At 38.1% G+C, this 25,693-nt stretch overlaps 2 protein-coding genes and 1 pseudogene across 20 annotated transcripts in view; 1 reads left to right on the top strand and 2 right to left on the bottom strand.

The window, feature by feature from the left end:
• Positions 1-25,693, top strand: part of MAP4 (microtubule associated protein 4) — a 191,962-nt gene that overhangs the window by 21,479 nt on the left and 144,790 nt on the right. The gene's annotated exons all lie outside the window — the stretch shown is intronic.
• Positions 1,454-1,876, bottom strand: LOC134390274 (proteasome maturation protein-like). Its single transcript, XM_063113484.1, has one exon. The coding sequence runs from the start codon at positions 1,874-1,876 to the stop codon at positions 1,454-1,456; it is 423 nt and encodes a 140-aa protein (XP_062969554.1).
• LOC134390908 (small ribosomal subunit protein eS27-like) lies at positions 13,342-13,584 on the bottom strand (annotated as a pseudogene).

The raw sequence follows: 25,693 nt of genomic DNA, 5'->3' as shown, positions 1-25,693 counted from the left end.
TTTGGGGATATATGGGACAAAAAGAAAATCCAGGGACCTTGTCACTGAATTATTCCTTGGGTCCTGAAGTCCCTAGCTGTTCTGCCTTCTTCTCTCCACCTTTCAGAGTTTTATGTTTGTTTTATATGTAATGTCCAGAGTTTTTAGTTGTACCTAGTGGCAGGAATATGGATAAGTGTGTCTATTCCATTTTTCTGGAAGCAGAAGAATTTCTGTGTATGTTTTTAAAGTGACATTTATTTTTTCTTTTAATAAAAATATATATTTAATCTAGAAAGTTTAGAAAATACAGCAAGTATAAAAGAATAACAGCATTTTCATATATATTCTAGACATTTTCTATGAATATATATACATGTTTTTCTTGCTAAAACAGGAACTGTATATACTACTTATGAACTTTCCACTCAAACTATTGTAACGATCTTTCCTTGTCTATAAATACCTATATATAACACAATTTTTTGTGCTATCGGTTAAGTTTTAATGTGCACGTTCAAGAGATCATTGTACCCCTAGGTTAAGTGACTGAGAGTTCATATGCAAATAAACCATGTACAGTTTCACATGAATCTCAGAGTTTAGGCATTGCTTTTTTACTAAATGAAGTTAAAAGTAAACCAGATGTAGCCACTAGTTTCACAAACACTGGGTGTTTGGGTAGGGTTTTAGATTTTAAAGTTTAAAAATAAAATTTTTTAAAAAAGGGTTCACATGGCTTTACAAAATGCTATTTTGATTAAAATTCTTGTTCATATTTTCCATAATATTGTAAAGAGGGGTCATTATACTTTACAGAAGAAAATCTGAGATATAATAATGGCTTTCTTGTTTGTTCTTGGAGGAAATAGGAGGTATTTGTTTCAATGAAACCTAGCATTAGTCTTCTGCTGAAATTTGCAAAACATTAACCAGAATGACTTAAATTTTTCCCATACAACAGTTTTTTCTAATTGCTGTGCAGCATACTTCCAGATGTTCAGATTTATTAGAAAATTTAGATTTCATAGTATTATGAGATTTTTATTCAATTTTTATGTAGCAGGTCTAATTAAAAATTATTATCAATTTTATTTTCTTGTACTTGCATAATCTTTTTGTAAGTATGATGTAGATAGCTGTAGTATAATTCAAATAGAAACCAATAATTGTAAAATCATTTTACAAATGAGCATAAGTGTAGAAGCATATAATATTTGAAGTTTTAATTTCTGTTTCTTGAAAGATGAAGGTACATATGTCACAATTTGCTTAGGAAAAGAAAGGAAACTATCCTTTCAACTTAACATGGAGTTGGAAGTGAAATGTGTTATTAGACTTAAATTTGAGATATATTATTGATCATATTTTTTTTCTCATGTGCCAGTACTTTTAATGTTGTTTACATCAATTATCGTAAAAAGACACTATAAACAAGATGCTGTCCCTCTATGTTCATGAACTGCACACTGTATTACAGTAAACCAAGTTTATATTCCACGATTAAGTGTGGTTCTCCCATTAGTTCACTTTGTGATGGATTGTTAATATCTTCAAATCTAATAGTCTCATCATTATGCCTCAAAATATCCAGTGAAAGGTTTGAGCTTGAAAGAAATGGAAGACGCTGAACCTGCTGTATTGCCTTGAATTCCATTTGTAATTTTAGTGGAGGAAACAGACCGTGGCTGTTTCTCAGTGTGGAAAAATTCATTTTATCTTGGTTGAGCTGGAAATTTTTTTCTGATAATTCAAGAGGATGACTGGGCAAAAATTCATTTTTCACACAAGAAAAACCTTTCCGAAGAAGATCATGATTTTCCAAAGGTCCACTTGCTGAAAGTTCAGTAACTGGAATATTGTCCTTCAGCTGAGGTCCACATCCTCTCTCATTCATCTTCAACCCTGCTCTGCGAAGAACAGCCTCTCAGTGCAGTTATCAGCAGCTGGCCCCACTGCCCACTTCTGTTTCCCCATATTTTTTAAACTTAATTGTAATTATACTTATTTACTTTCTCCTTTGCAGAAGTAATAATTAATGCAATGAAAACATTTAAAAATTTAGAAAAAGAGAAAAAATCGCCAAGTTATCAGTTTTCGTATTCTTTTATAAGCAGTTAACCATTGAGAAGTGCTCAGCCAGCTCGATCTCCTCTTGGCCAGTCTATGCATCTTGTGGTTTGAGGTGTTCATCACTATCTGGCACTGGACCCCAAATGTCCTCGATCAGTATCATTGGGATCACCTTGAGGGTCTTTTAGAGTAGTTTTGACTTTCTGTTTTTGATTCTGATGTATTAAATCTGGGGTGGAGTACAGCATCTGAGATTTTTTAAAAACAGCTTTATTGAGACATAATTCACATACTATACCATTCAGCCATTTAAAATGTACAGCTCAGTGATTTTTGGTATTTTCACAGAGTTGTGCATCCATCACCACAATCAGTTTTGGAACATTTTCATTACCCACCAGAAACCCCTGCTTTCTTTAGCCATCATCTCAATCCCTCATTTGCCCTGTTCTCCCAACCCCAGATTTTTATGGTAGTAGTTCTCAGTGGGAGTGGGGGTGGAGTTGTGATTTTGCCCCTTAGGGGGCATTTGACAATATCTGGAGACAATTTTCATTGTTAAACTGGGATGGTGCCATTGGCATCTAGGGAGTAGAAACCATGGATGCTAGTAAACATCTTACAATACAAAGGACAGCCTCTCATAACAAAGAATTATCCAGTCAAAATGTCAGTAGTAAAGGGGTTGTGAAACTCTGGTAGAAGAGAATTTGACTAAACAATTGCAAGATCAAGTTTTTAGCCCTTACATTGGCAGTTGGATATTATCTTACATGCTAGATTTGTAATTTATATAAAATCCTTGAATGTATCCAGGATTCACAGATGAATAGAAAAGGGAACCTTAGATTTGTGGTTATTTCACATTAGGAAAAAAAAAAAAAAAGAATGAAAAAGAGGGAACCTTAGGGACCTAAGGGACTCAGTCTAGTCTTAGTACAATGTAATAATGGGCCGGCCCGTGGCTCACTCGGGAGAGTGCGGTGCTGATAACACCAAGGCCCCGGGTTCGGATCCCATATACGGATGGCCGGTTTGCTCACTGGCTGAGCGTGGTGCTGACAACACCAAGTCAAGGGTTAAGATCCCCTTACCGGTCATCTTTTTTAAAAAAAAAAAAATGTAATATGATGTGCTCACTGAGAGCAGTGAACCCAAGTTCAGAGACTGATTTGGTACATATTTATGGAGTGAACAAGATATGTGGTGGTAATTTGAACTAAAATAATTCTTAGTTATTTCATAATTGATGAATATCTAGATTGTTAGACTTCATATAGCTGTAATTGACTCTGTTTGTTTCCTTCATCCCCCTACCCTGCTAAAATCAATGATCACATAAAAGAATGTGCACAGGTATCTGCTTTTATAGTTTATTTCAAAGAAATTACTTTAATGGAAAGCATTTTAAAAGTCTCAATAGTCCTGTAAAGAAATTAGAGACTGGCTGTGGTATGGTTCACTTGCAGAGAATATGTGAGTCTATGTGTTTGTGTGCTTTGAAATTGAATGCTTTTCAGAGGTAAAAAGCATTTAATCAGTCTAAATGTGAATCCAAGATGTCTGCTTTCCTCCCGTCATCCCTCCATTCTTTTCTCTGTTTGTCAGTTTTTGTACTGTATTGTGTTAGGAGGTGTAAGGGATCAAAGAAAGTTATAAAAGTCATCATTTTACCTTTTTTTTTTTTTTTTTGGTGGCTGTCCAGTGCGGGCATCTGAACCCGTTACCTTGGGGTTATAAGGCTGTGCTCTAACCAACTGAGTTAACGGACCAGCCCCATCATTTCATCTTTTTTTTTTTTTTTTTTAAAAAGATGACCAGTAAGGGGATCTTAACCCTTCACTTGGTGTTGTCAGCACCATGCTCTCCCAAGTGAGCTAACCAGCCATCCCTATATAATTATCAGCACCACACTCTCTCAAGTGAGCCATGGGCAGCCCTGTTCCTGTGATTCTTGACAGGAGAGTTTGCAGTTGAGGAATTTAGTGGGACTTTAATAATTAGGAATGAGGAGTTCAATTAGGAATTTTACTTAATGATTAAGAAACTGATGTACAGAGACAGTAAATTGTAGGTACCCCATACTTTTAACCACTGAGCAGTGCTTCTCAGTGGAACTTGAAAGTGGACCCATAAAAAGTTGAATCCATAAAAGCCCTTTGTTTTATTAACTTCATTTGGGAATAATTATGAACTGATAGGAAGTTGAAGATGGTACAGACTCCTTTGTACTCTTTACTAGTTTCCTTCAACAGTGACATCTTATGTAGCTGTAGTATAATATCAAAACCAGGAAATAGACATGGTTACATAACTATTAACTAGACTCCAGACCTTATTCATTTTTCACTTTTGTTTTCTTTTTCTTTAGGCATCTCTAGTTTGGGACAGAGAATTTTTCACTATTTTTGTAAACTTGTGTTCATTTGTGTGTGTATAGTTCTGTGCATTATACCCCGTGTATAGATTCCTGTAACCACCATTGCAATCAAGATACAGAACTATTCTGTTACCCTCTTTATATTTGCAGTAACTCCCAACCCCTCTGCTCTGTGCCTGTCCCCTGGCACCCACAAATCTTTTTATTTATTTATTTGTTTATACATACATACATGCATGCATACATACATACTAGCCAGTAGGTTACTAATCTATTCTCCATCTTTATAGTTATGTCATTTTGAGAATGTCATATAAATGGAATCATACAATATGTGACCTTTTCAGGTTAGTTTTTTCACTAAGCATAATACTGTTGTAGTCCATTCAAGTTGTTGCATGTATCAATAGTTTGTTCCTTTTTAATGCTAAGTAGTATTATATGCTTTGTATGCCATGTATTTAGCTACACATGTGGATTTGTTTGTATTTTACCGTTTTGAATTAAGGTGCTATGAACAATTGTATACAGGTTTTTGAGTAAATGTAAATTTTCTTTTCTTTGGGATAAATCACCAAGGGAGTGATTGCTGGGTCATATGGTCAGTGTATGTTTAATTTTTTAAGAAACTGCAAAATTATTTTCTAGACTGGAGGTACCATTTACATTCCCACCAGCAGTGTGTGTGATTTACAGTTTGTCTGCTTCCTTATCAGCATTTGGTACTGTCACTGTGTTTTTTTTTATTTTTTATTTTTTTAAAAGATGACCGGTAAGGGGATCTTAACCCTTGACTTGGTGTTGTCAGCACCACGCTCAGCCAGTGAGCTAACCGGCCATCCCTATATGGGATCCGAACCCGGGGCCTTGGTGTTATCAGCACCACACTCTCCCGAGTGAGCCACGGGCCGGCCCTGTCACTGTATTTTTTGTTGTTGTTGTTTTTCAGTTATTGTGGTAGATGTGCTTTTATTTATTTATTTATATTCTCTGAGGTTGTATAAGTAGTCATTTCTATCATCTACCAATAATAATGATTGTAGTTTTTCCTTATCTCCCTCATCTGTCATATTGCACAGGTTAGTGCTAGAACATTGCTAAATAATAATATGCCCTTGGTTAGTTTCTGACTATAATGGGAATGCCTGTGGTGTTTGACTTTTTTGAGTGCCATTAACTATTGGTTTCTGATAGAGATCTTTATCTAGATTAGGGTGTTTCATTTCTTTTTTTTTTTTTTTTTTTGTGACCGGCACTCAGCCAGTGAGTGCACCAGTCATTCCTATATAGGATCCGAACCCACGGCGGGAGCGTTGCTGCGCTCCTAGCGCAGCACGCTACCGAGTGCGCCACGGGCTCAGCCCGGGTGTTTCATTTCTTAGTAGTCTTACATTACTAAAAGTTTTAGTAGGGGATGGCTTTTAAATTTTATCAAATATCTTTTCAGCATCTAAAGAGACTATCATACATTTTTAGCTATTACTTGCAGCTGAAATGAAGGCTCATGAGCAGCCACATTGCTTCCTAACTTACTCTACATATCCCTAGTTCCCTGTGCCAAGAATTGAATACTTATTTAGAAGGATGTACCAGAGGTGAAGCTTCAAAGCCTGACTGCTAGGCATGGTGCTAAAAACCTTCTCAAGTTGCCCCAGTAAATGGAGTCTTGGATGCTTCACTTTCTTTCCGGGGAAAGGAAGTTTGCCAGGACCAATCCCCCTGGTGATAGGAGTGAGCTCTTGGAGACAGTGATGTATAGAGTACAGGGACCAAAGAGGAGTCACAAAGAGTGGAGGACCCCCCACACTCCTGCCACTATCCCACAAATCAACACATAGAACAAGTGCCCGGTTTGAGATGGGGGGTTTGGTACCTTAAGTGTCCTATGAACTCTGGCTATGACACACTCTCTAGCAAGTGCTTCCTGACGTACTGCAGTCTCTAGTCAGGGTGCCTTTAATTGTACAGTTCCTAAAATAAAAAACCAGACAGCTCATTAAATAATTTTTAAAACCTTGTGTATCTTAACTTATAATTTTGTACTTTATAATTTTGTACTATCAATTGTTTTGTACTTTCAACTGTATTTCCATTTAAACTTTCAATATTTTATTACTTGTGTATACACTAAGACTTTTTTTCTATATGGCTGGCATTACATTTAATTATATTAAATTCCTTTTTACATTTTTTTAACTCAGAGTTGATTCTTACCCACTATGTTCTTTCTTGTATCAAATTGAGAGGGAGATTTTGATCCAAAGCAACTTTGATTCTTGAGATGAAAAAAAAGCATAAATTAGACCTGTTACTGAGTCTATCCACTTGTATTCTGTGATAATTTCTCGGCTTTCCCACCTAATACATAAGGGTTATGACCCACACTAACTTCTTTTTTTTTTTTAATATTATTTTATTTATTGAATCAAAATCGATTGTACATGTATTTGGGGTTGAACATTGAGATATGTTGATTAAATCAATATTGCTAGCATATATATTGTTACAGATTGTAATTATTCTTTATGCCCCTTGTCCAACCTCTCCCCTTCCCCCATTCCCTCCTCCTCCCCCCTCTAATAGCCCTAGATTTCTTCTCTTCTTCTTAAAGAATAATGGTTACTCTGTTAACTTGTTGCCTAGATGATCTGTCCAATGCTGAGAGATGTAATCAGGTCCTCCAATATTATTATAGAGCAGATGCTTCTTCTGTCACTCTGAAATGGGTTTTGTGGAAAGCGACATCCTCTTCTTTTCTTTGTCTCTGCTGGTAACTCTTCTTGTGTGAATGCACTCCGGTGGTTGGCGGACCATCTGAGTGGTGGCTGTGGCGTCTAGCCATTTTTACAGCAGCCATGGTTATTGTGGTGGCTGTGGTGGTCCAGCCACGTGGGGGTGCTGTTTTTGGCATGCTCCTTGGCACTGGCGGTATGCCTGGTTGTGGGGTGTGTTTGGTCCCCTTCTCCATGCCTCTGGTCCATGGGCAGGCCCCAAGGCGCTGGTGCCATGTGCCTGGTTGTAGGAGAGGGGTCCAGTCCCCTTCTCCATGTCCTGGGTCCCTGGGCAGGCCCCAAGGTACTGGCGTTTTGTGCCTGGTGTGGGAGGAGGGTCCAATCCCCTTCTGCATGCCTCTGGGCCGGGCGAGCCCCGAGGTGCTGGCACGGTGTCCCTAGCTGTGGGAGAGAGGTTCAGTCCCCTTCTCCTTGCCTTGGGTCCCTGGGTGGGCCCTGAGGTACTGGCATGGTGTGCCTTGCTGTGGGAGGAGGGTCTGGTTCCTGGCTCCATGCCTCGGGTCACTGGGTGGGACCCAAGGTGCTGGCTTGGTGTGCCTGCTTGTGGGAGAGAGGTCCAGTCCCCTTCTCCATGCCTTGGGTCCCTGCATGGGCTCTGAGGTGCTGGCATGGTGTGCCTGGTTGTGGGAAGGTGGTCCGGTCCCCTTCTCCATGCCCTGGGACCATGTGTGGGCCCCGAGGCACTGGCTTGGTGTGCCTGGTTGTGGGAGAGAGGTCCAGTCCCCTTCTCCATTCCTCAGGTCCCTGGGCAGGCCCTGAGACACTGGTGCAGTGTGCCTGGTTGTGGGAGAGAGATCCAGTCCCCTTATCCATGCCCCGGGTCCCCAGGTGGGCTTCGAGGTACTGGCATGTTGTGCCTGGTTGTGGGAGGGAGATCGACCCATACTAATTTCATGTACACAAGAAGGAAGTAATACTGATCTAGCCCTGTCAACTCCTATTTATTTACCTCTTGCTCCTGTATAAGTGCAGTTTCATAGTCTCAGCTCTTCTAAGACTGCATTACAAATGTGACTTCTGCTATGCTATCCATACTCTTTCCCCAGTTGCCCAGTTCTGTTCTTAAGTATCCCAGTAGGAGTGACTTGAGGATTTCTTATGCTTAAGCTGAATCCTTTTTGTTAAATGTAATTTGTGTATATATGAACTTTGCATAAAAGGGACTTATATTTAGGAAGTAATTATTATATCCTAAATATAATTTTTCTTTTTTTGTAACTTGTGGTTATCATTTTGGACAGCAAATATGATAGACTGTAATATGGAATCATATCCTTTAGGCTTGTTTAAGTGTGTAGATTTTACTTCTAAGTTCGTCAAATGGCTATGATTTTATGTGCTTTCTCTGTACTACTTCTTCGTTGTTTTATTATGAGAGAAATTTCTCTTTTCTAATTTTTTGCTTCTGAACTGCTGTGGCTTACAATTGAGTTTAATGTAAGCAAATTTTGAGGTAGCGTTTGTGTGTGTGTGTGTGTGTGTGTGTGTGTGTGTGAAATTAATTCAGGGGCTTTTTGATATACTTTTGGTTGATCTGAGGCAGGCTTGTGCTGGGTGTTTTCTATACTGTTTTATTCAGTCCTATATATTTCTATTTTCCTTATCTATAAAGCTGGGGATGATAGGGATTGTATTAGTCCGTTCCTGTTGCTTATAACAAAATACTCGAAACTGGGTAATTTATAAAGAAAATGGAATTTATTGCTTACAGTTTCTGAGGATGGGAAGTCCAAAGTCCATCTGGTGGTGGCGACAGTGACTCAGGGGTCTCACATTGCAAGCAGAGAGAGAGAGAGAGAGAGAGAGAGAGCAAGAGACAGAGACAGACAGACTCTCCTTTTCTTTTAAAGCCCTCAGAACCACACCCCTGACAACCATTTTTAATCCATTCACTACTGCACATTCCTACAATCCAATCACCTCTTTAAGGCTCCACCTTTCAATTACCATAATAGGATTTCCCACCCTCTTAACAGTCACAGTGGGGATTAAGTTTATAATACATAAAACTTGGGGGACACAATTCAAGCTTCAGAAAGTTTTGGGGGGACATAATTCAGTCCACTACAGAGATCAGAAAAGATAAGGACCCAGGGTTGCACAGACAATAAAAAGATTCAAATCTAGATATATCTGATGATAAAGTGTGTGTTCTTTGCACAGTGCCATGCAGCCCTGCCTGGTAATTCTTACCGGCTTTTACTTGTTTCTTAAATACTAGATGTTGTCAAATATGTGATGCTACTTTGAATAGGAGTGGTTAGGAAGTACAGCATCCAAAGCAAGTACATGAGATTGTAATACAGGAAGGTGATGGCTTGGTTCATTATCTGTGGCTTTCTTTTTTTTTTTTTTTTTTTTGTCGTTTTTTCGTGACCAGCACTCAGCCAGTGAGTGCACCAGTCATTCTTATATAGGATCCGAACCCGCGGCGGGAGCGTTGTCACGCTCCCAGTGCAGCACTCTACCAAGTGCGCCATGGGCTCGGCCCTATCTGTGGCTTTCTTATGTTGGTGTAATGGGAGATTACCAGTGTGTATCACAATCAGGTTATAGCATCAGGAGGAGCTCTACAACCTATTTTAGTTTCAGAGTTAATAATGTCTGCTTTTTTCTTTGTTCTTGTCATTTTCTTTTCCCTTTCATCCTTTTATCTTTTGTACTTTACTTTCTCTCTCTTTTCTTCTTTAAGAGACAAAAACCAGGGATGTGTTATTGAAGAACCAGCAATTTTTCTAATACTAAATATTTGTGTAGCTGGTAATCAGTCTTTACCAGTTTTTTGTTGACAAGCTCAAGAGAGACCACCATTCCAAATGAAATTTTATTTTGAAAGTGAATGCAGTGAAAATCATTGCTGAGAAAATAACAAAATGAATAAACATCAAAACACCACCTATTTTCAGGGAATCAGGGTTACTCATTGAGTTAAAATAACTTGTATGTTGTGTTTTGTCATTTTGTCTACTTGCCATGAGTTCAGTTTCCTTTTAAAGTTGTGCCTAATTTCTCCCTCTTCAGCTAAGTTTGGTAGTTTCATTTAATCTTTTAAAATGGTGGCTGTCTCTTGACTCTTTATAAATTAAATAAATTGGGCCGAATCACCTCACCGCATGAATTTCCTCCTCACCCAGCTTGGTCTTTGATACCCTGCCCTGGGCCACCACAATTCCCTCCCCACCCCTAAACAAGGACTCTGGCTTTGCTGTGCCTGTTCTACCCTACTTAATAGCATTAGGCTGAATTGTTTGGGAGAGGGAAGGGAGTCGGATTTTATTTTTAGGAAGATAATTCTGGTGACCATCTGGAGAGTTGGGTGAGAGACTGTCAGATACAGAGTTCAGATAAGGGGAGTGAGTTTGAACCAAGGGATGTGGGAATGGATAAAGACCAAGCACTCTACAAATGGTGATGGTGAGATGATTAATTATATAGGTTAGCATTTACTGAACACTTACTGTGTGCTAGAAATAGTAAGTACTCCCCATGGATTGTCTCATTTAAGCCTTGTAATAACTTCATGATTGCAGGTCCTAATATTTTATAGATGAGGAAACAGTTATAGAGAGATTACATAATTTGCCCACATTTACCTGGCTCTACAGAGGAAAAGCCAGGTTGGGAAGTCAGGCAGTCTGATTTTAGAACCTGTGCTCTTGACCAATATGCTAGTTTGTGGGCTTTATTTTTCTGTTAGAGCTGTTCAACAGTGAAAAGAGCCACCCTGCAAGGTAATGTGCATCACTTGAAGTGGTCAAGCAGAATATAGATGGTCACCAATCATCTACATCAAAGGTCCACATATACTTGGTGGTTAGATTAGATTATCTTGAAGGAGGCTTTTAAGTGCCATGATTCTGTGATTTGATATACAGGGAGTCCTTACTTTTCCTGGTTCTGATATGCACAAATTAAATTACCATGGTTTTAGATTAATAACACATCAGTCTCCCAGTAACATGGTTCGAATTTTACACAGTATATTAGTTTTGAGTAATTGCATAAAGTACAAAATTTGCTGCTAGTTCTGTTTACAAAGCACACTAGGTAAATGTGTGCATCAAGATCAGTGACCAATTGTGTCATTTCCTTCAAAGTCTGTCTGTGATTGGTCACTATGCGTCTGCTATTCAGGTCATGCATAGACAGCAAAACATACAGTGGCGTTGCCTCCTCATCATCCAGTGATAAACCCATGTGAAACAACACTGGAAGGGAAATTCAAATTGAACATAAATGGAGTTATAAAAGAAATAGCTCACTGTGGGAATGTTGATGCTGCCACCATTCAAAAGACTCTTGGGGGCTGTGGCCCATTATTAGCTCAGTTGGTTAGAGCATGGTGCTGATAACACCAAGGTCCAGGATTTGATCCCTGTACCAGTCAGCCAGCCAGCCAGCCAAAAAAAAAAAAAAAGGCTATGTAGCTAAAGGAACCTAGTGAAGGTAAATTTATCTACGTAAACGAGGAAAGTGGTTTGGTGAAAAGACTGTGTCCTAGAGGAAGTGATGCTGGTAAGAAATTTCACATTGAAAGAATTCTTGAACATACTCTGTGACATTGAAATTAAGAAAGATAAAATGCTGGAAGATGTTCCAAACTTGAAAAGGACTGTGACAGTTTGCTAAGTAAGATATAGAAAACATGCCTACAGTTTGGGGAGTATTGCCATCTTAACAATGTTAAAGTCTTTTGATACATGAACTTGGGGTTTGAACTTTTTTCAGCTTTCATTTGGTTAAATCTTCTTTAATTCTTTTCAGGAATGTTTTCTATTTTTATTTTTTATTTTATTTATTTATTTATTTATTTTTAAAAAGATGACCGGTAAGGGGATTTTAACCCTTGCCTAAGTGTTGTCAGCACCACCTCTCCCAAGTCAGCTAACCAGCCATCCCTATATAGGGATCCGAACCCTTGGCCATGGTGTTATCAGCACCATACTCTCCAAGTGAGCCACAGGCTGGCCCTTGTTTTCTAGTTTTAGAGAATAAGTTGTACACTTGTCCCATTTATTTCTCAATATTTTGTTCTTTTTGGTGATATTGTAAGTGGAATTGTTTTTTAAATTTTATTTTTGGGTAGTTAAGTGTCTGGTGTTCTTTTAATATTGATTTTGTTGAATTTAAATCCTTAAGGAATATGTACTGGCCAGCTGCCAAAAAAACCTTCCCCAAAACCTTAAGGAACCAAGGGTCTTATTACTGCCTTGTATTAACAGGCAGTGGAGGCTTGTAGGCTGCTCTTAGGAAAGCTTTATTTCAGTGATGGCTTTCATTCACTTTAGGGTAAGACTTTCAGCTGTTAGTGATCGTTTTTGAGCTATCGTCCACTTGTACTTAGAGGTTCCAAACTGATGACTACATATGTCACTTGTATGGTCAATGTGACTGGTTTTCAAAAGCCCTTTCACTTATAAAGTGAACAACTTGGCAACAAAAATGCCTTTCATTCATATCATTCTTCTCTTTTCTTAAGGCAGTAGTTAAGAGAACAGTTAGATTTTAGTGGTTTACCAAGTTGCTTTGGAGGAAGTCTATAAAAGGATTGTTGAGTCAAATAGCTTTCAGACTAAATACCAATTAGCAGGGCAGAATCCTCTTGCAGATATTTTAACCTTTAGTTTCGTGTAAGAAGAGCTCAGACTATGACTTTTGAGATGAAATCTTAAATTATGTAGGCATGTTATCAGGATGATCTTATCATCCACATCAGAACCATTTGAGCTGCTCTAAAATGCAGATTTCTGGGCCCCTACACAGATTTACCAGATTAGATTCTGGGAATAGGACTCTGTAATCTATTTTATTTATTTATTTATTTTTTAAAAAGATGACCAGTAAGGGGATCTTAACCCTTGACTTGGTGTTGTCAGCACCACACTCACCCAGTGAGCTAATGGGCCATCCCAACATGGGATCCGAACCCATGGCCTTGGTGTTATCAGCATCACACTCTCCCGAGTGAGCCACGGGCTGGCCCTATAATCTATTCTAAATCATCTTCCCAGGGATGTCCATATTAAAGTTTGAAAACTACTTTATTTATTTTTTGGTATTCATAATGTGTTTATTAGAATTGTTTCTCACTCATCTTGATTCAGACTGCCTTTAGTGCTACTCCCTCCTGAAGAAGCATCCTCTGTAAGCCTTGCTTTTCCTTTTGTAGGCTGGTGGAGGACAGTGGAGTAGCCAACACACGAAACTACTGTTTGTGCATGGCTAAAGACTATGGTGATTTTATAGTGTCCTGGGCATTTTATACCTATGAAGTAAGAATTGGGGCTCTGCACCAGGCCCTTCTTGTTTCCTCTTCTCTACTTCTGGAGAGGGATGAAGGAGATCCTTTACTAGAGACATGTTCTCATAGGGAGGATGTCACCACTGGAAAACTGAAAACTACTTTTAATTGTACCTCTCATTAATAGATTTTTTTTACTAGAACTGCAGTTTTCAAATTGTGAGTCACAGCCAGCCCTTAAAAACAAAACAAAACACACCAGAAGAAGAGAAAGGAACAGAAGGTATCAGTGCATTTTACATGGTAAGGATGAGTACTGATTCATGAAACTATTTCATTTATATGTGTGTATGTGGGTCATGATATAAAATGATATAAAACCTATTTTTTGCCATAGGCTGTGATCAGAAGAAAAAATTGAATACCTGAGAATTAGAGAGACATGTAACATATTTTCTTTCCTTCCTTCATTCATGCATTCTTTCACATCTACCATACTCTTGGAACTGGGGTAGGTTGGTGAACATCCAGAGATCACTCTGAAAAATCCTTGCTCTTGAGCTCATAGTTTATGGAGGATAGGCATATAAATAAAGTAGTGTAGTAGAAGCACATTTCATATCAGTGGTGTATTAGAAGCACATGTCATATAGAGTGCTCTGAAAGTCATGGAGGCTTTCACAGGGATGGAGATAGCTAAGGTAGGTCTTGAAAAGGTAGAGAAGAGAAATAGCATTTTAGTTATGAAGCATGAGAATTATTTTTGGACTGAAGAGGGAGAATTGATATAAATTATTTCTAATTTGTTGTACTTGTGTACTTATCCACTGTTATTCGTGTTAGTTATGTTAACTGTGAGATAGCTTCTGAATACATGGTGATCACTCAGCAGATGAGGCGATGAAGGGAGGTTCTGCAGTATGTGACAACTTTACATCTTCCTGCATGATCCCTTTTTTTCCTTTCCTCAGAACTTTGTTTACTGGAGTTTAATTGTTTCCTTTTTAGATTTTAGTTCATATTAATGCTAGTATTACTGTTCTCATTGCATGTATTCTGACCCACTAGTCCAAGACAGGCTGGTATGGTCTAGTTGCAATCTGGGAAGAGCCTTATGCATTTCAGAGGGGCAAACTCTATATCTGCTTTTGTCTTCCAAATACTTTTCAGGCTCTAGGCCAGTAATCTAACTTCAGTCTTTATCTCTCAGTAGGACTTATGACCATCTTTTTGTTTTATGTTACTGTAGGCCAACATTTCCTTTAGAATGTCAAATAGCTGGTCTCTACACTGGAAGATATTATGTTAACTTTTGTTGCTTATCATTGCCTGCTGCAGGCTCCTTTGTGTACATCAGCCGCCTTCAGTCATTTGGTTCTCACATGCATACTGACACATAACAAACTCAGGAAGATTCACTCTAAACAGTGCTCTTGGGCTGGCCGGTTAGCTCAGTTGGTTAGAACATGGTGCTGATAACACCGAAGACAAGGTTCCATCCCCTTACTGGCCAGCTGCCAAAAAAACAAGCAAAAAACTCTCTGCATAAACAGTGCTCTTAAGCTGTTTTGTGTTTCTTGAGTGTTTAAGAGCAGAAACTGGTACTGAGTACCTAAGCAGTAGGGAACAGACTAGGCAAGGGTCTGGAGGGGCATAATCCTTTGTCTAAGCATTTGCCTATGGCTCCATACATGCCAGTATCCATGAGGTGCCTTCTTGGAACCAGGCAGACAGAAGACACATCCACGTGCTTTGAGTACCCAGAAATATGGTAAATGATGAATAACTGTAAAATAGGAAGAGTAAAGTTAATAGGAAATTAATGCTAATGCTAATGCAAGCAGTTTTACTTTACTTTTTCACTAGACACTGAGAAAGATTACATTTGGGGTTCAGGTCAGTAGTAGTGCTGGTAAGGGGAGCTAGATGGTTGGTTACCCAGCCTGGGTGGGGTTGCGTGGGTGTGGATGGAGGTGGTGGGAGGGAGTATTTATATAGCCTTTGACTTTTCAGTATATTTAGGGATCTTTTAACTTTGCCTAGAGTTTACTATAAAAATTGCTGTGAGAGATAGTATTTGGTAATAATTTAAGAGTTGGGATCTACCACTTGACTAGTTGAGTAACCTCAGGCAAGTTATTTAACCTCTACGTGCCTTGGTGTCCTCATTTTAAATAGGGATAATAAGATACCTATGTCTTAGAGTTGTTCAACACATTGTGAATTAATATATGTAAAGTGATTAGATTGGTCTCTGAAGTATAAGCACTCAATAAATGTTGCTCTTATTTTTAAATGGGCCTGAGTTGTTCATTTCTTGAGGTGATGCTGGAGAGAAATACTTATTTTTTCATACAAATCAGACCCTAGGTAGGTTCAATATTTGGACTAGAATATGGAGTTTGGCCCTTTAATTGTCACAATAATTTTTTTCCCCTAGCATTAAACAATTCTGAAAGTCTTTCTTTTTGTTCGCTTGTAGCCAGATACCAAAGAAAGGGGAAAACTGTGTAGAGTAAGTGGTTTTTATAAATGGTCAGTATATGAGCTGTTTTTTCCGTATGATTTTTTATTTTCCTTTTGCTTGCCAGAACAGTAAAAATAGATCTGGTTTCCTGGGTTATCACAGCTTGTAACAAAAAGCTTTTTGATAAAGTTGACTGTTAGGTTAGTGGGATGAGATCATTCCTTTCTAAGTAGTGTACAATGTCCTAAGTATTTGAGATAAAAGGATGCCAGATAGGCTAACCACACAATAAGCCTGACTTTGTAGTGTGGTTATGTTCAGGACAGGAGTGTGGGTTTTCTTTGTGATAGAATACTACTGATATGTAGAGAAGGTGAAAGGTACTTGGCACAATACCTACAGGCTCTGGCTGGCCACGTGTAGAAAGCGATTAGAATGATAAAGGGGCTCAGGATACACTTAGGGTTGGAACCTGGGCTTAGGGCATCTCAGCTTGAGATGTGATGAGTTAATTGAAAACTGAGTACCTCTTCTACATTTGGATTAGTGCATCTCTAATTAAAAATTATTAAGGACAGTTTGATACTAGAGGAAAATGGTAGATGCCATGGGATTGTACACTTTAAAATGGTTAATTTTATAAATAATAATGGTTTTTTGTGTTTGTGACCGGTAAGGGGATCGTAACCCTTGGCTTGGTGTCGCCCGCACCGCGCTCAGCGAGTGAGCGCACCGGCCATCCCTATGTAGGATCCGAACTCGCGGTCTCGGTGCTCCCAGCGCTGATGCACTCCTAGCACCGCACTCTCCCGAGTGAGCCACGGGGCGGCCCTAAATAATAATGTTACGTAAATTTCACTTCAATTAAAACAAAAGAAAAAATTATTAAGGACCACTGGGAATAAAGCTAACATATTCACTTTTCTGTTTGTACAAAATGAAATCGTACGCTTAGTAGTTTTAGCCAAGTCTTCAACTTTCACATCATAAATACTGAATATAGCAGCACAATGCAGTAACTGATAGTTAAATAGGAGACATAAATCTGTTTGAGGCAGGCATGCCATTTTAAAAAGGACAGCTACTTGGTGCTATTTCCAATAGGTAGAGCTGGACTTGTCTTGTGACCCCTGAGAAAACTAAAGCATTCTAATTTAGAGTAAAAAATTATGATCATACACAACAAAAAAACAAAAAACAACAACAAAAAATGATGATCAGAGGGCCAGCCCATGGCTCACTTGGGAGAGTGTGGTGCTGACAACACCAAGTCAAGGGTTAAGGCCCCTTTACCGGTCATCTTAAAAAAAAAAAAAAAAAAAAAATGATGATCAGAATGTTAACACCTCCTATCTTTACCCTGCTTCCTGATTTGGAATAGAAAAGAAATCCTGGTTCTAGCTGAGATGCAAGGGTGACCTTGAACAAATATCTTCGTTAATCCTGTTGGCCTTTTTCTCAGTTATAAAATGAGGTTGGATTCAAATACCCTTTGTAAAGTTCTGTGATTTGGTTGGAAATATTAGACACACACTGCTAAGTTTTGTTTGGTTTGGTTTCCGTGAACATGAATAAGCATTTATTAGAGTAGGTCACTGTTGCGTCTCTGTGAATCAACAAGGGTAAGTTAGCTTCCAAGAGTACAAGTGGTAGACCTTCAGATTTGAGACTCTGATGGAAAGCCAGCTAGTTTGCAGTGATTAGGGACTTGGAAGTTATTGATACGTGGACTTTCTGCTGTACTTACTAAGCCTCTCTGGGGAATTGTAGATTACATGAGAGTTTTAGGTCATGGATCAGATTTAAGTTGGAAGTGAATGTTGGTTCTTACTAGAATATTAAAGAAGGGTATCATATACTATCCTTTTCTCTAGATTTGTTTCTGGATACCTGTCCTGGGGCAAATTGAGGATATATTGTGGACAATTTTTATTTTTCTGTATTTAAGAAATTTCTGTAAATAAGGCTGAGAGCTTATGGGTTTTTTTGATTCTCAGACAATGTTAAATACTGAAATGGCAGTAGCCATTCAAGTGCTTGCTTATAGCTGTGGAGCAAACTCTCTGACCACTTTAGAAGATCACATTCTGACCATATTCAGAAAGAATTTTACAATTGTTACATTAATTTTTCTTGTTATGTAAATATGTTGATGTAAAGATTTTTAATTTTTAAAAATTTTAAGATATATTTAGATTTATAGAAAAGTTGTGAAGACAGTACAGAGTTCCTAACTACTCCGTACCAAGTTTCTCTAGTTTGAACATCTTACATTTTAGTATATTTGCTACAATTAATTGGTTTTCATACATTATTATTAACTAAAGTCCATAGTTTATTTAGAGTTCCTTAATTTTTACTTTTTTCTGTCCTAGGATCTGTCCACATTACATTTAATTATCATACTTAGGCTTCTCTTAGCTGTGACAGTTTCTCAGATTTTCCTTATTTTTGATGACCTTGACAGTTTTGAGTAGTACTAGTCTTATATTTTGCAGACTGTCTCTCAGCTGGGATTTATCTGATATTTTCTCATGATTAGACTGAGGTTATGGTTTTTAGGAGGAAGATCACAGAGGTAACCTTCCACTTTCATTACCTTATATCAAGAGTATATGCTATCAACACGTCTTACCACTGTTGATGTTAAGCTTGATCATCTGACTTAGTGTTTGTCAGGTTTCTTGTTACCCCCCTTTTCTTATTGTACTCTTTGGAAGAAGGTCAGTATGTGCTACCCACACTTAGAGTGAGGGGTTATGTTCCACCTCCTAGAAGATAGAGTATCTACATTAATTATTTGGAATTCTTCTTCACAGGAGATTTGTTTATTCTCCCTCTCTTATTTCTTTATTTATTTAATCATTTATTTATACCAGTATGGACTCATGAATATTTCTGTAGGTATACTGGTTGCTTACTGGGGTGTCCTCTAGAGATTTTAATTAAACTTCTGTGTTTGAAAGGAATGGAAATGCGATATTTAAGGGAAAAAAAAGTTTAGGCTTGTTCCTAATTTAGACTTCTTTCTCCCATTCTTTTCTCTTTTCTCCCTACCTCTTTTTACTATAGTTTTATTAGTACTAGTACTAGATCTTAATATATCATGTAAAATCTCTGCCATTACACTAATTGTATGTAGCTATAATATATAGGATTTTAAACCATTCAGGTTACTGCTTTACAAATGAATATGCATTCTTGCTTTTCCATAAAGCAGAGGTGTCAGGACAGACCTTTTCATGTCATTGATTAAAACTCTGAAAGAGGAGGTAGTGGTTATTGTTTCCTAGGGAAGTAAGACATTTTGGATGTGTGAATCAAGTTTTGATTATGCTCTAAAGGAATTACCACTGGTTTTGTAGTATGTTTCTTTTCTTTTCTTTCCCTCTCCCATCTTTTCTGTCTACTGACTTTGTAATTTAGTTAAATCAAGCCACTAAACCACAGCCAAGATTCTACCATTAGGAAACGTTTAGAATTGATGTTTTAATTTTTTTTTTCCTTTGGCGACTGGCTGGTAAGGGCAACTGAACCCTTGGCCTTGGTGTTATAAGGCTGTGCTCTAACCAGCTGAAGAACCAACCAGCCCCAAGTTGATGATGATTTAAATAGCTTTAGTGAAGGGATCTATTGCTTAAACTTCTACAACATTCTGATGGTTGAAATGAATGAGTGAAGCTGGCCTAGAATAAGAGATGTTGATGCATACATTGTGTGAATGGGTGTCTATTTGAAAGCAGTCACTTCTCAGCTGCAGTATATTATTACTGAGTGGGAATGCATGGTCTGACCTTTGATTTTTTTGAAAAGCTGTAATTTTCTGTATTTTCATACAAAAATACCCAAATTTGGAGATGTTGGCACAGTTTTTCAAAACACTATGAAGGTCGCTGCACTGAGGGCCCTGTTTGGCCTAGGTTTGCCATTTTATGACCTTTGAACTAGTGCTTCTCTTGTAGGATAAACGAGTACTCATCTTGGGGAGGAACTTTGGACTGTGCGGAAGTTGGTTCTGAATGTAGTTTTGTCACTAATTAGCTGGATGACTTTGGAAAGAGGAAGCCTCCTTGGATCTCACTTTTCTGAGTTGTGAAATATGAGAGTAAATGGGAGAATTTAAGGTTTTTCCTCATTCTTTATTATTTTATATATATATTTTATCTATCTATCTATCTATCTATCTATCTATCTATCTATTTATTTATTTATTTATTTATTTATTTATTTATTTATTTATTTTTTAATTTTACATTCTAAGATGTTGTGGAACTGTTGGGAGGGAGGGGGAGAGGGGAAAAGGGAAGGGAATAGAGTGGGAGGAGATGGGAGGGGGCTTGGTCAAGGCCCGTGGCACCCTCCTCATTCTAGCAGTGGAGCCCAGGGGGCTGCTGGCAGTGGCCTGATGGTCGTTGCTAGGCTGAATGCCAACATCTCTATTTTATATTTTTATACATGTATTTCATTTGAGCTGTGAAACGGTGACCGTTTATGACTGAAGGAAATCTTACCAGTCTAAGTGTGTCAGTAATAGAGGAGATGGTTATGTTTTCTCTAGATGTAGCTTCTTCTAGGGTACAGAGGATTCTTTGCTGCTTTCCTGAACTCTTGGCATACTTGCTGCCTCCAGTCATTATCTGGCAGATGTGCACATATTAATGGGTGATGGATTATATTTCTGTTTCTTCAAGAAAATGGTAGATTGATTCTAATGTGATGAAGCTGTATCGATAGGTATATTGATAGGGTTTTGAGGGGATAATCGTAGTAATGAGTGGAAATAGTAAGGCTGACAATGAACAGTATTTTCTTAGTTATGGAGAACTTTTTTATAGTTTGATTTGTTTCCTTGGTTTTAGTTTGGGCTAATTGATTGGTGATAGTTGTGTATGGGAGTTAATGATGTATTTGGTGTTCATTGCTTAAAATCTACTGCATAAGATCGCAGGATTACTTATACTAATTACTCTAACGGCAAAACTGAAAAACTGTGTTCTGGAATTCAGTCTACAGAGATAAGAGAAGATTGTTACCTCCTCCTTTGACTTCAGACTGCTTTTCATTAGGCAGGTTGTTTTTATAGGAAGATTAAGATTCTTCTAGAAAAATCTTAAAGACAAGCAAAATGAAATTTTTATTTACTCTAAGAATACAACTTAATGATTTGCTTGACATACATAGATCAGCTATAGCATTTTTGTAAAAATATGTTCATTTGGTTCATGGTGTTGTCTTTGGAATAAAGTGATTTTGGTAAGAATCATACCTCTGTCCTAAAGGTCAGTATAAATTCCTGCCTTGTATAGATTACCAAATTTTTTAGAGAGGGATGTAATATGAAGTTAAGTGGGACATAATATGAATATTCATGATGAAGTCGCTTGTGGGGAAGTCTAACTATTTACAAGTAATTTAAGCCTCTGTTGAGCCTGACAAGGCAAACTTAATCTTAAAACCTTAATTAAATGGAAGTCTAAACTGATGGGATAATAGACAAGCCGGATTTATGTTTACATAGTAATTGCAACAATTTTAACCAAAACATTTGGCCAATGGATTCTATATATTCTGATTCTATATATTCATTAACTGAAATTGTGTGGTTTCTTTGTGTTTATTTATTTTTAATGGCTGGCCTAGTCTCTTTTTAAGTCACACATAGCTGTAAGTACTTGGGAGGAGCATATATATGAGCAATATATAGATAAACTTTGCTTTTTAGCTCTAATGACAATTCAGGAATCTCTAAGTCAATGTACTATTTTTTCTTTTAAAAAGATGTATGTGTTGTGTATGCATACCTAATAAAAATTGGTTCTTCTTTGAACACAATGCTTGGCATTTAGTATTAGGTTAAGACATATGAAATTGCAGTTTTTGTAGGTAAAAAATGGTCAAATATTAACATTTTTATATGGTTTTGCCTAATAGACACTCAATAACTTTTTTTGATCTGAACAGAGTCAAATCATCAAGTAGTAAACTGATAATGAACTTCGTGTATGACTCCTCTTTTTATAAAAAAGTGAGTTGACTTGTCCAAGGTATTAGATATAGCTTATGGCAAAGGTAAAGAGAGAGACCAGATGATCTGCCAATGCTGGATTATTTTAAGTCTGACTTGTGTTATTGTTAAAAGCTTGTTTTTTGTTTTCCTTCAATAGAAAGAAAGGCACAATCCGAAGCTATATATTTGACTGTGGGCCTAATGCCCATGGTACTCTTCATAGAAATGATCATAAACACCATTTTCACATGATATACTTATGTAACTTAATGCTTTAAAAATACTCTTAGAAAATAAGGAAGATAATAGAGTAACAAACTATATAAAGATTTATGGAATTTATTAGTCTATCATGGTATACCAAGTTTTTAACAATTTTATCCATATTTTACTGATACAAGTCAGAATGTGAGAGATAGTATGAATCATAGTATTTGGGATAGATATCTTGGAGATTTTCACAGCATTTTTTGTAGAAATTAAAGGTAGAATTTTATAGAGAAACTATCTTTTTGTAGTTTTGTAACAAATGTTGGTATAATAATTTTTACTTCTAAATGTAGCATGGAAATCTTTTACTGTGTAAGAGTCCCTGAATAGAAAGTCAGGAGACCTAATTCTTCTATCAACTAGTATAATTTCTGGAAAGCTCTTCATTCAGTAGTCTCCTTATTTGTAAAATGAGGATGTTAGGTATCTAAGTTCTCTATATTGGGGCAGTTAATGATATCAGCTTTAACATAGCTAGCATTGAAGTAGCTTAACACAATAAAGGTTTATTTCTTGCTCACATCATAGTCTGAGTGTTTGGCCTGTGGCCTTCATGTGATTGAGTAATTTCAGCTCCTTCCATCTGGTGTCTTGGAATCTTCCACTGGATTGTTTGTATTTAGTTGGTTGACAGCAAAGAGCATCAACAAGGAGGATCTCAACTTCAGTTCACATTGCATTGACTACATTCCAGTCACATGCTCTCAATTTCTAACTCCAAGGGGGGGACTTTCTGAGTACCTAGCAAGAAGAAACAGGATTGCCACCTCTGCCACAGTCCCTTTCATTTTATACATGTTTGATTGTATATTCACCACCAAAATCTTTCTCCTATCGCACATTGCTTTTTCCACCTTTGATTACTCAGAATTTACTTATAAACTAAATTCCTTCCAAGAAATTGTAAGTGAAAGCAGCTCTTTTATCTCATTATGCCTTGCTTATTTTTGAATGATTAAAAGTGCTTCTATTACAAAAATCTCTGAGTGCTTGTATAAGAAATACAATAGAATATTGAGCACAGCCAACATCAGAGCCACAGAGTCATTGTCAGTCTATCAGCCCACTAGCAGAAGGGAGAACAGACAGACCTTATACTGTGTTTTAAAGGTCAGCACATGTAGACTTTCCAACCAGTAGAGAAACACATTCCAATGAGGAGGCAAAATTCTCTTTGCCTTCTGCCCACTTAAGATTAAACTTGGATAGTCAGCAAAAGTCTTTCATTTGGTTTCAGCTGCTCGTTTAGAGTCCATCCTTCCTCCTTCCTCCTCTCCTTGTTTTTTTTTTCTTTCTATGATACATTATATGTGCCCTTTTGTATGTAAGTACAAAACATATCCTTCCTCATGGATCCACCCAGTGTTAGTAAATTTGGTGAGAATGTTCTAAGCCTAAGCATTAAATGTATTCTTTTCTTAAAATATATTGTTTTAGCACAAAGTAATGCCACAGTTCAGTTTGCATTATATTTGGATCAATAGTTTCTTGTGTAGTTCCTACTCCAGTGAACTGCGTTCCTTTTTTAATTGCCCTTGTTTCATCTGCCATCTGTGCCACTTCAAAGGTCATTCAGCTCTTTAAGTTGTACTGTTTGTTGGAAGGTTAATTTTGGACAGAGTTTTTTCTAAATCTAGTATACTATTATTCTCTTGAGGATTTAATTTCATTTATCTTGTAGGGGTTTTTGGGGGGTTTTTTTTGACCAGTAAGGGGATCGCAACCCTTGGCACAGTGTTGTCCACACCATACTCAGCCAGTGGGCTAACTGGCCATCCCTATATAGGATCCAAACCCGCGGCCTCAGTCACTACCAGCGCCACACTCTCCCGAGTGAGCCACGGGGCTGGCCCTATCTTGTAGTTTAATGGTACTATTTTTCAGATTCTGTGGCTTTCCTAGGATACTGCATCATTTTCCTGGAGTCTGTGCTAAAGTTCATTTCAGAAAGAGTGCATGGAAAATAAACTTTTGGGATTTATTGTGCATTTTGATTTCCCACTTCAGCCCTCACTTAATAGATGGGTGGGGTATAAAAATATAGCTTCGAAATAATTTCTCTCAGTTCTTTTTTATTCCCCCCCAAAGATGACCTGTAAGGGGATCTTAACCCTTGACTTGATGTTATCAGCACCACGCTCTCCCAAGTGAGCTAACCAGCCATCCCTATATAGGGATCCAAACCCGTGGTCTTGGTGTTATCAGCACCACACTCTTCCAAGTGAGCCACGGGCCAGCCTGAATTTCTCTCAGTTTTAATGGCATCAACTCTATTGTTTTCTAGTATCCAGTGTTGCTGTTAGAAATAAGTCAATCTATTTCTCACAACTTCATAGGTACTGCTTAGGGGAATTTTATGGTTTTCTCTTTTCCCCTCCCATCCCTGTCTCTCCATTCCCTCCGTCATGCCTGTCTCCTCAGTCAGCCCCTGCCATGATCTTAAAGATATTCACCATATTATCTTCTAGAAGCTTTATTATTTTACCTTTCACATTTAGGCCTACTGTCCACCTGGAACTGATTTTTGTGTATACTGAGGTAGAACTTACATATCCCGTTGATCAGCACCATTTATTGAAAAGACAATTCTTTCCTCCACTGCCCTGCAGTGTCACATTTGTCAAATATTAAGTATAGTTGGCCTTTTGTACCTGTGGGCTCCACATTCATGGATTCAACCAATCATGGATCAAAATATTTGAAAAAGAAATTGTGTCTGTACTGAACATATACAGACTTTTTTGCGGCTGGCTGGCAGACTTTTTCTTGTCATTATTCAAAAGACAATATAGTATGACAACTATTTACGCAGCATTTCCATTTTATTAGGTATTATAAGTAATCTAGAGATATTTAAAGTATATGGGAAGGCTTCCGGTAAAGATGGTGGGACAGATGGTCCCCAGCGTCACTCTCTCCCACAAATCAATCAGTTTGCAACTATGAAAAAGCAACAACAGCCAAGCTGGGGCCACTAGAGCTCAGGGGAAGAGGAAGAGAGACCTACAGAGTTCATGAAGGTGGGAGAAGCCACAATGAAAGAAAGAAAAACTGCTCAGAGTGTTTTGGGCTGTGGCCTCTTTAAGCTGGAGCTGCTGGGTGCACGGAGCAGGAGCTGGCAGAAGCCGCAGCCATGCCCTCTGGATGGAGTTGCTTGGAGGTGGCAGGGGAGAAGAGGGCCTTGGTGGCCCCCAGGACAGCAAGACCACTAATAGGTTTCCCGTGGACCCACACAGGAGTGAGGAGTCACAACAACTGAAAAAAAGGAGCCACTCAGACCCCAACAAGTCATCACAAGGGACCAGAGCATGGCCCATCCCATAAGAAGTGTTTGCAGCATGGGCAGTGGGGGAGACGGGCCCACTGGGGGAACACTGGGGCACAGCAAGGACAGCTGATCTGCACAACCCTATCAGTGAAGGACCACTCAGAGGAGACTGGTCAGGAAAATAGAATTGCATGGGGTGCAGTTTGATGAAAAGAC

Source organism: Cynocephalus volans, chromosome 11 (genome assembly GCF_027409185.1).
Source record: "Cynocephalus volans isolate mCynVol1 chromosome 11, mCynVol1.pri, whole genome shotgun sequence".
Taxonomy (NCBI): domain Eukaryota; kingdom Metazoa; phylum Chordata; class Mammalia; order Dermoptera; family Cynocephalidae; genus Cynocephalus; species Cynocephalus volans.
Note: the sequence above shows the minus strand (reverse complement) of the source record. Positions and strands in the feature narration are given on the sequence as shown.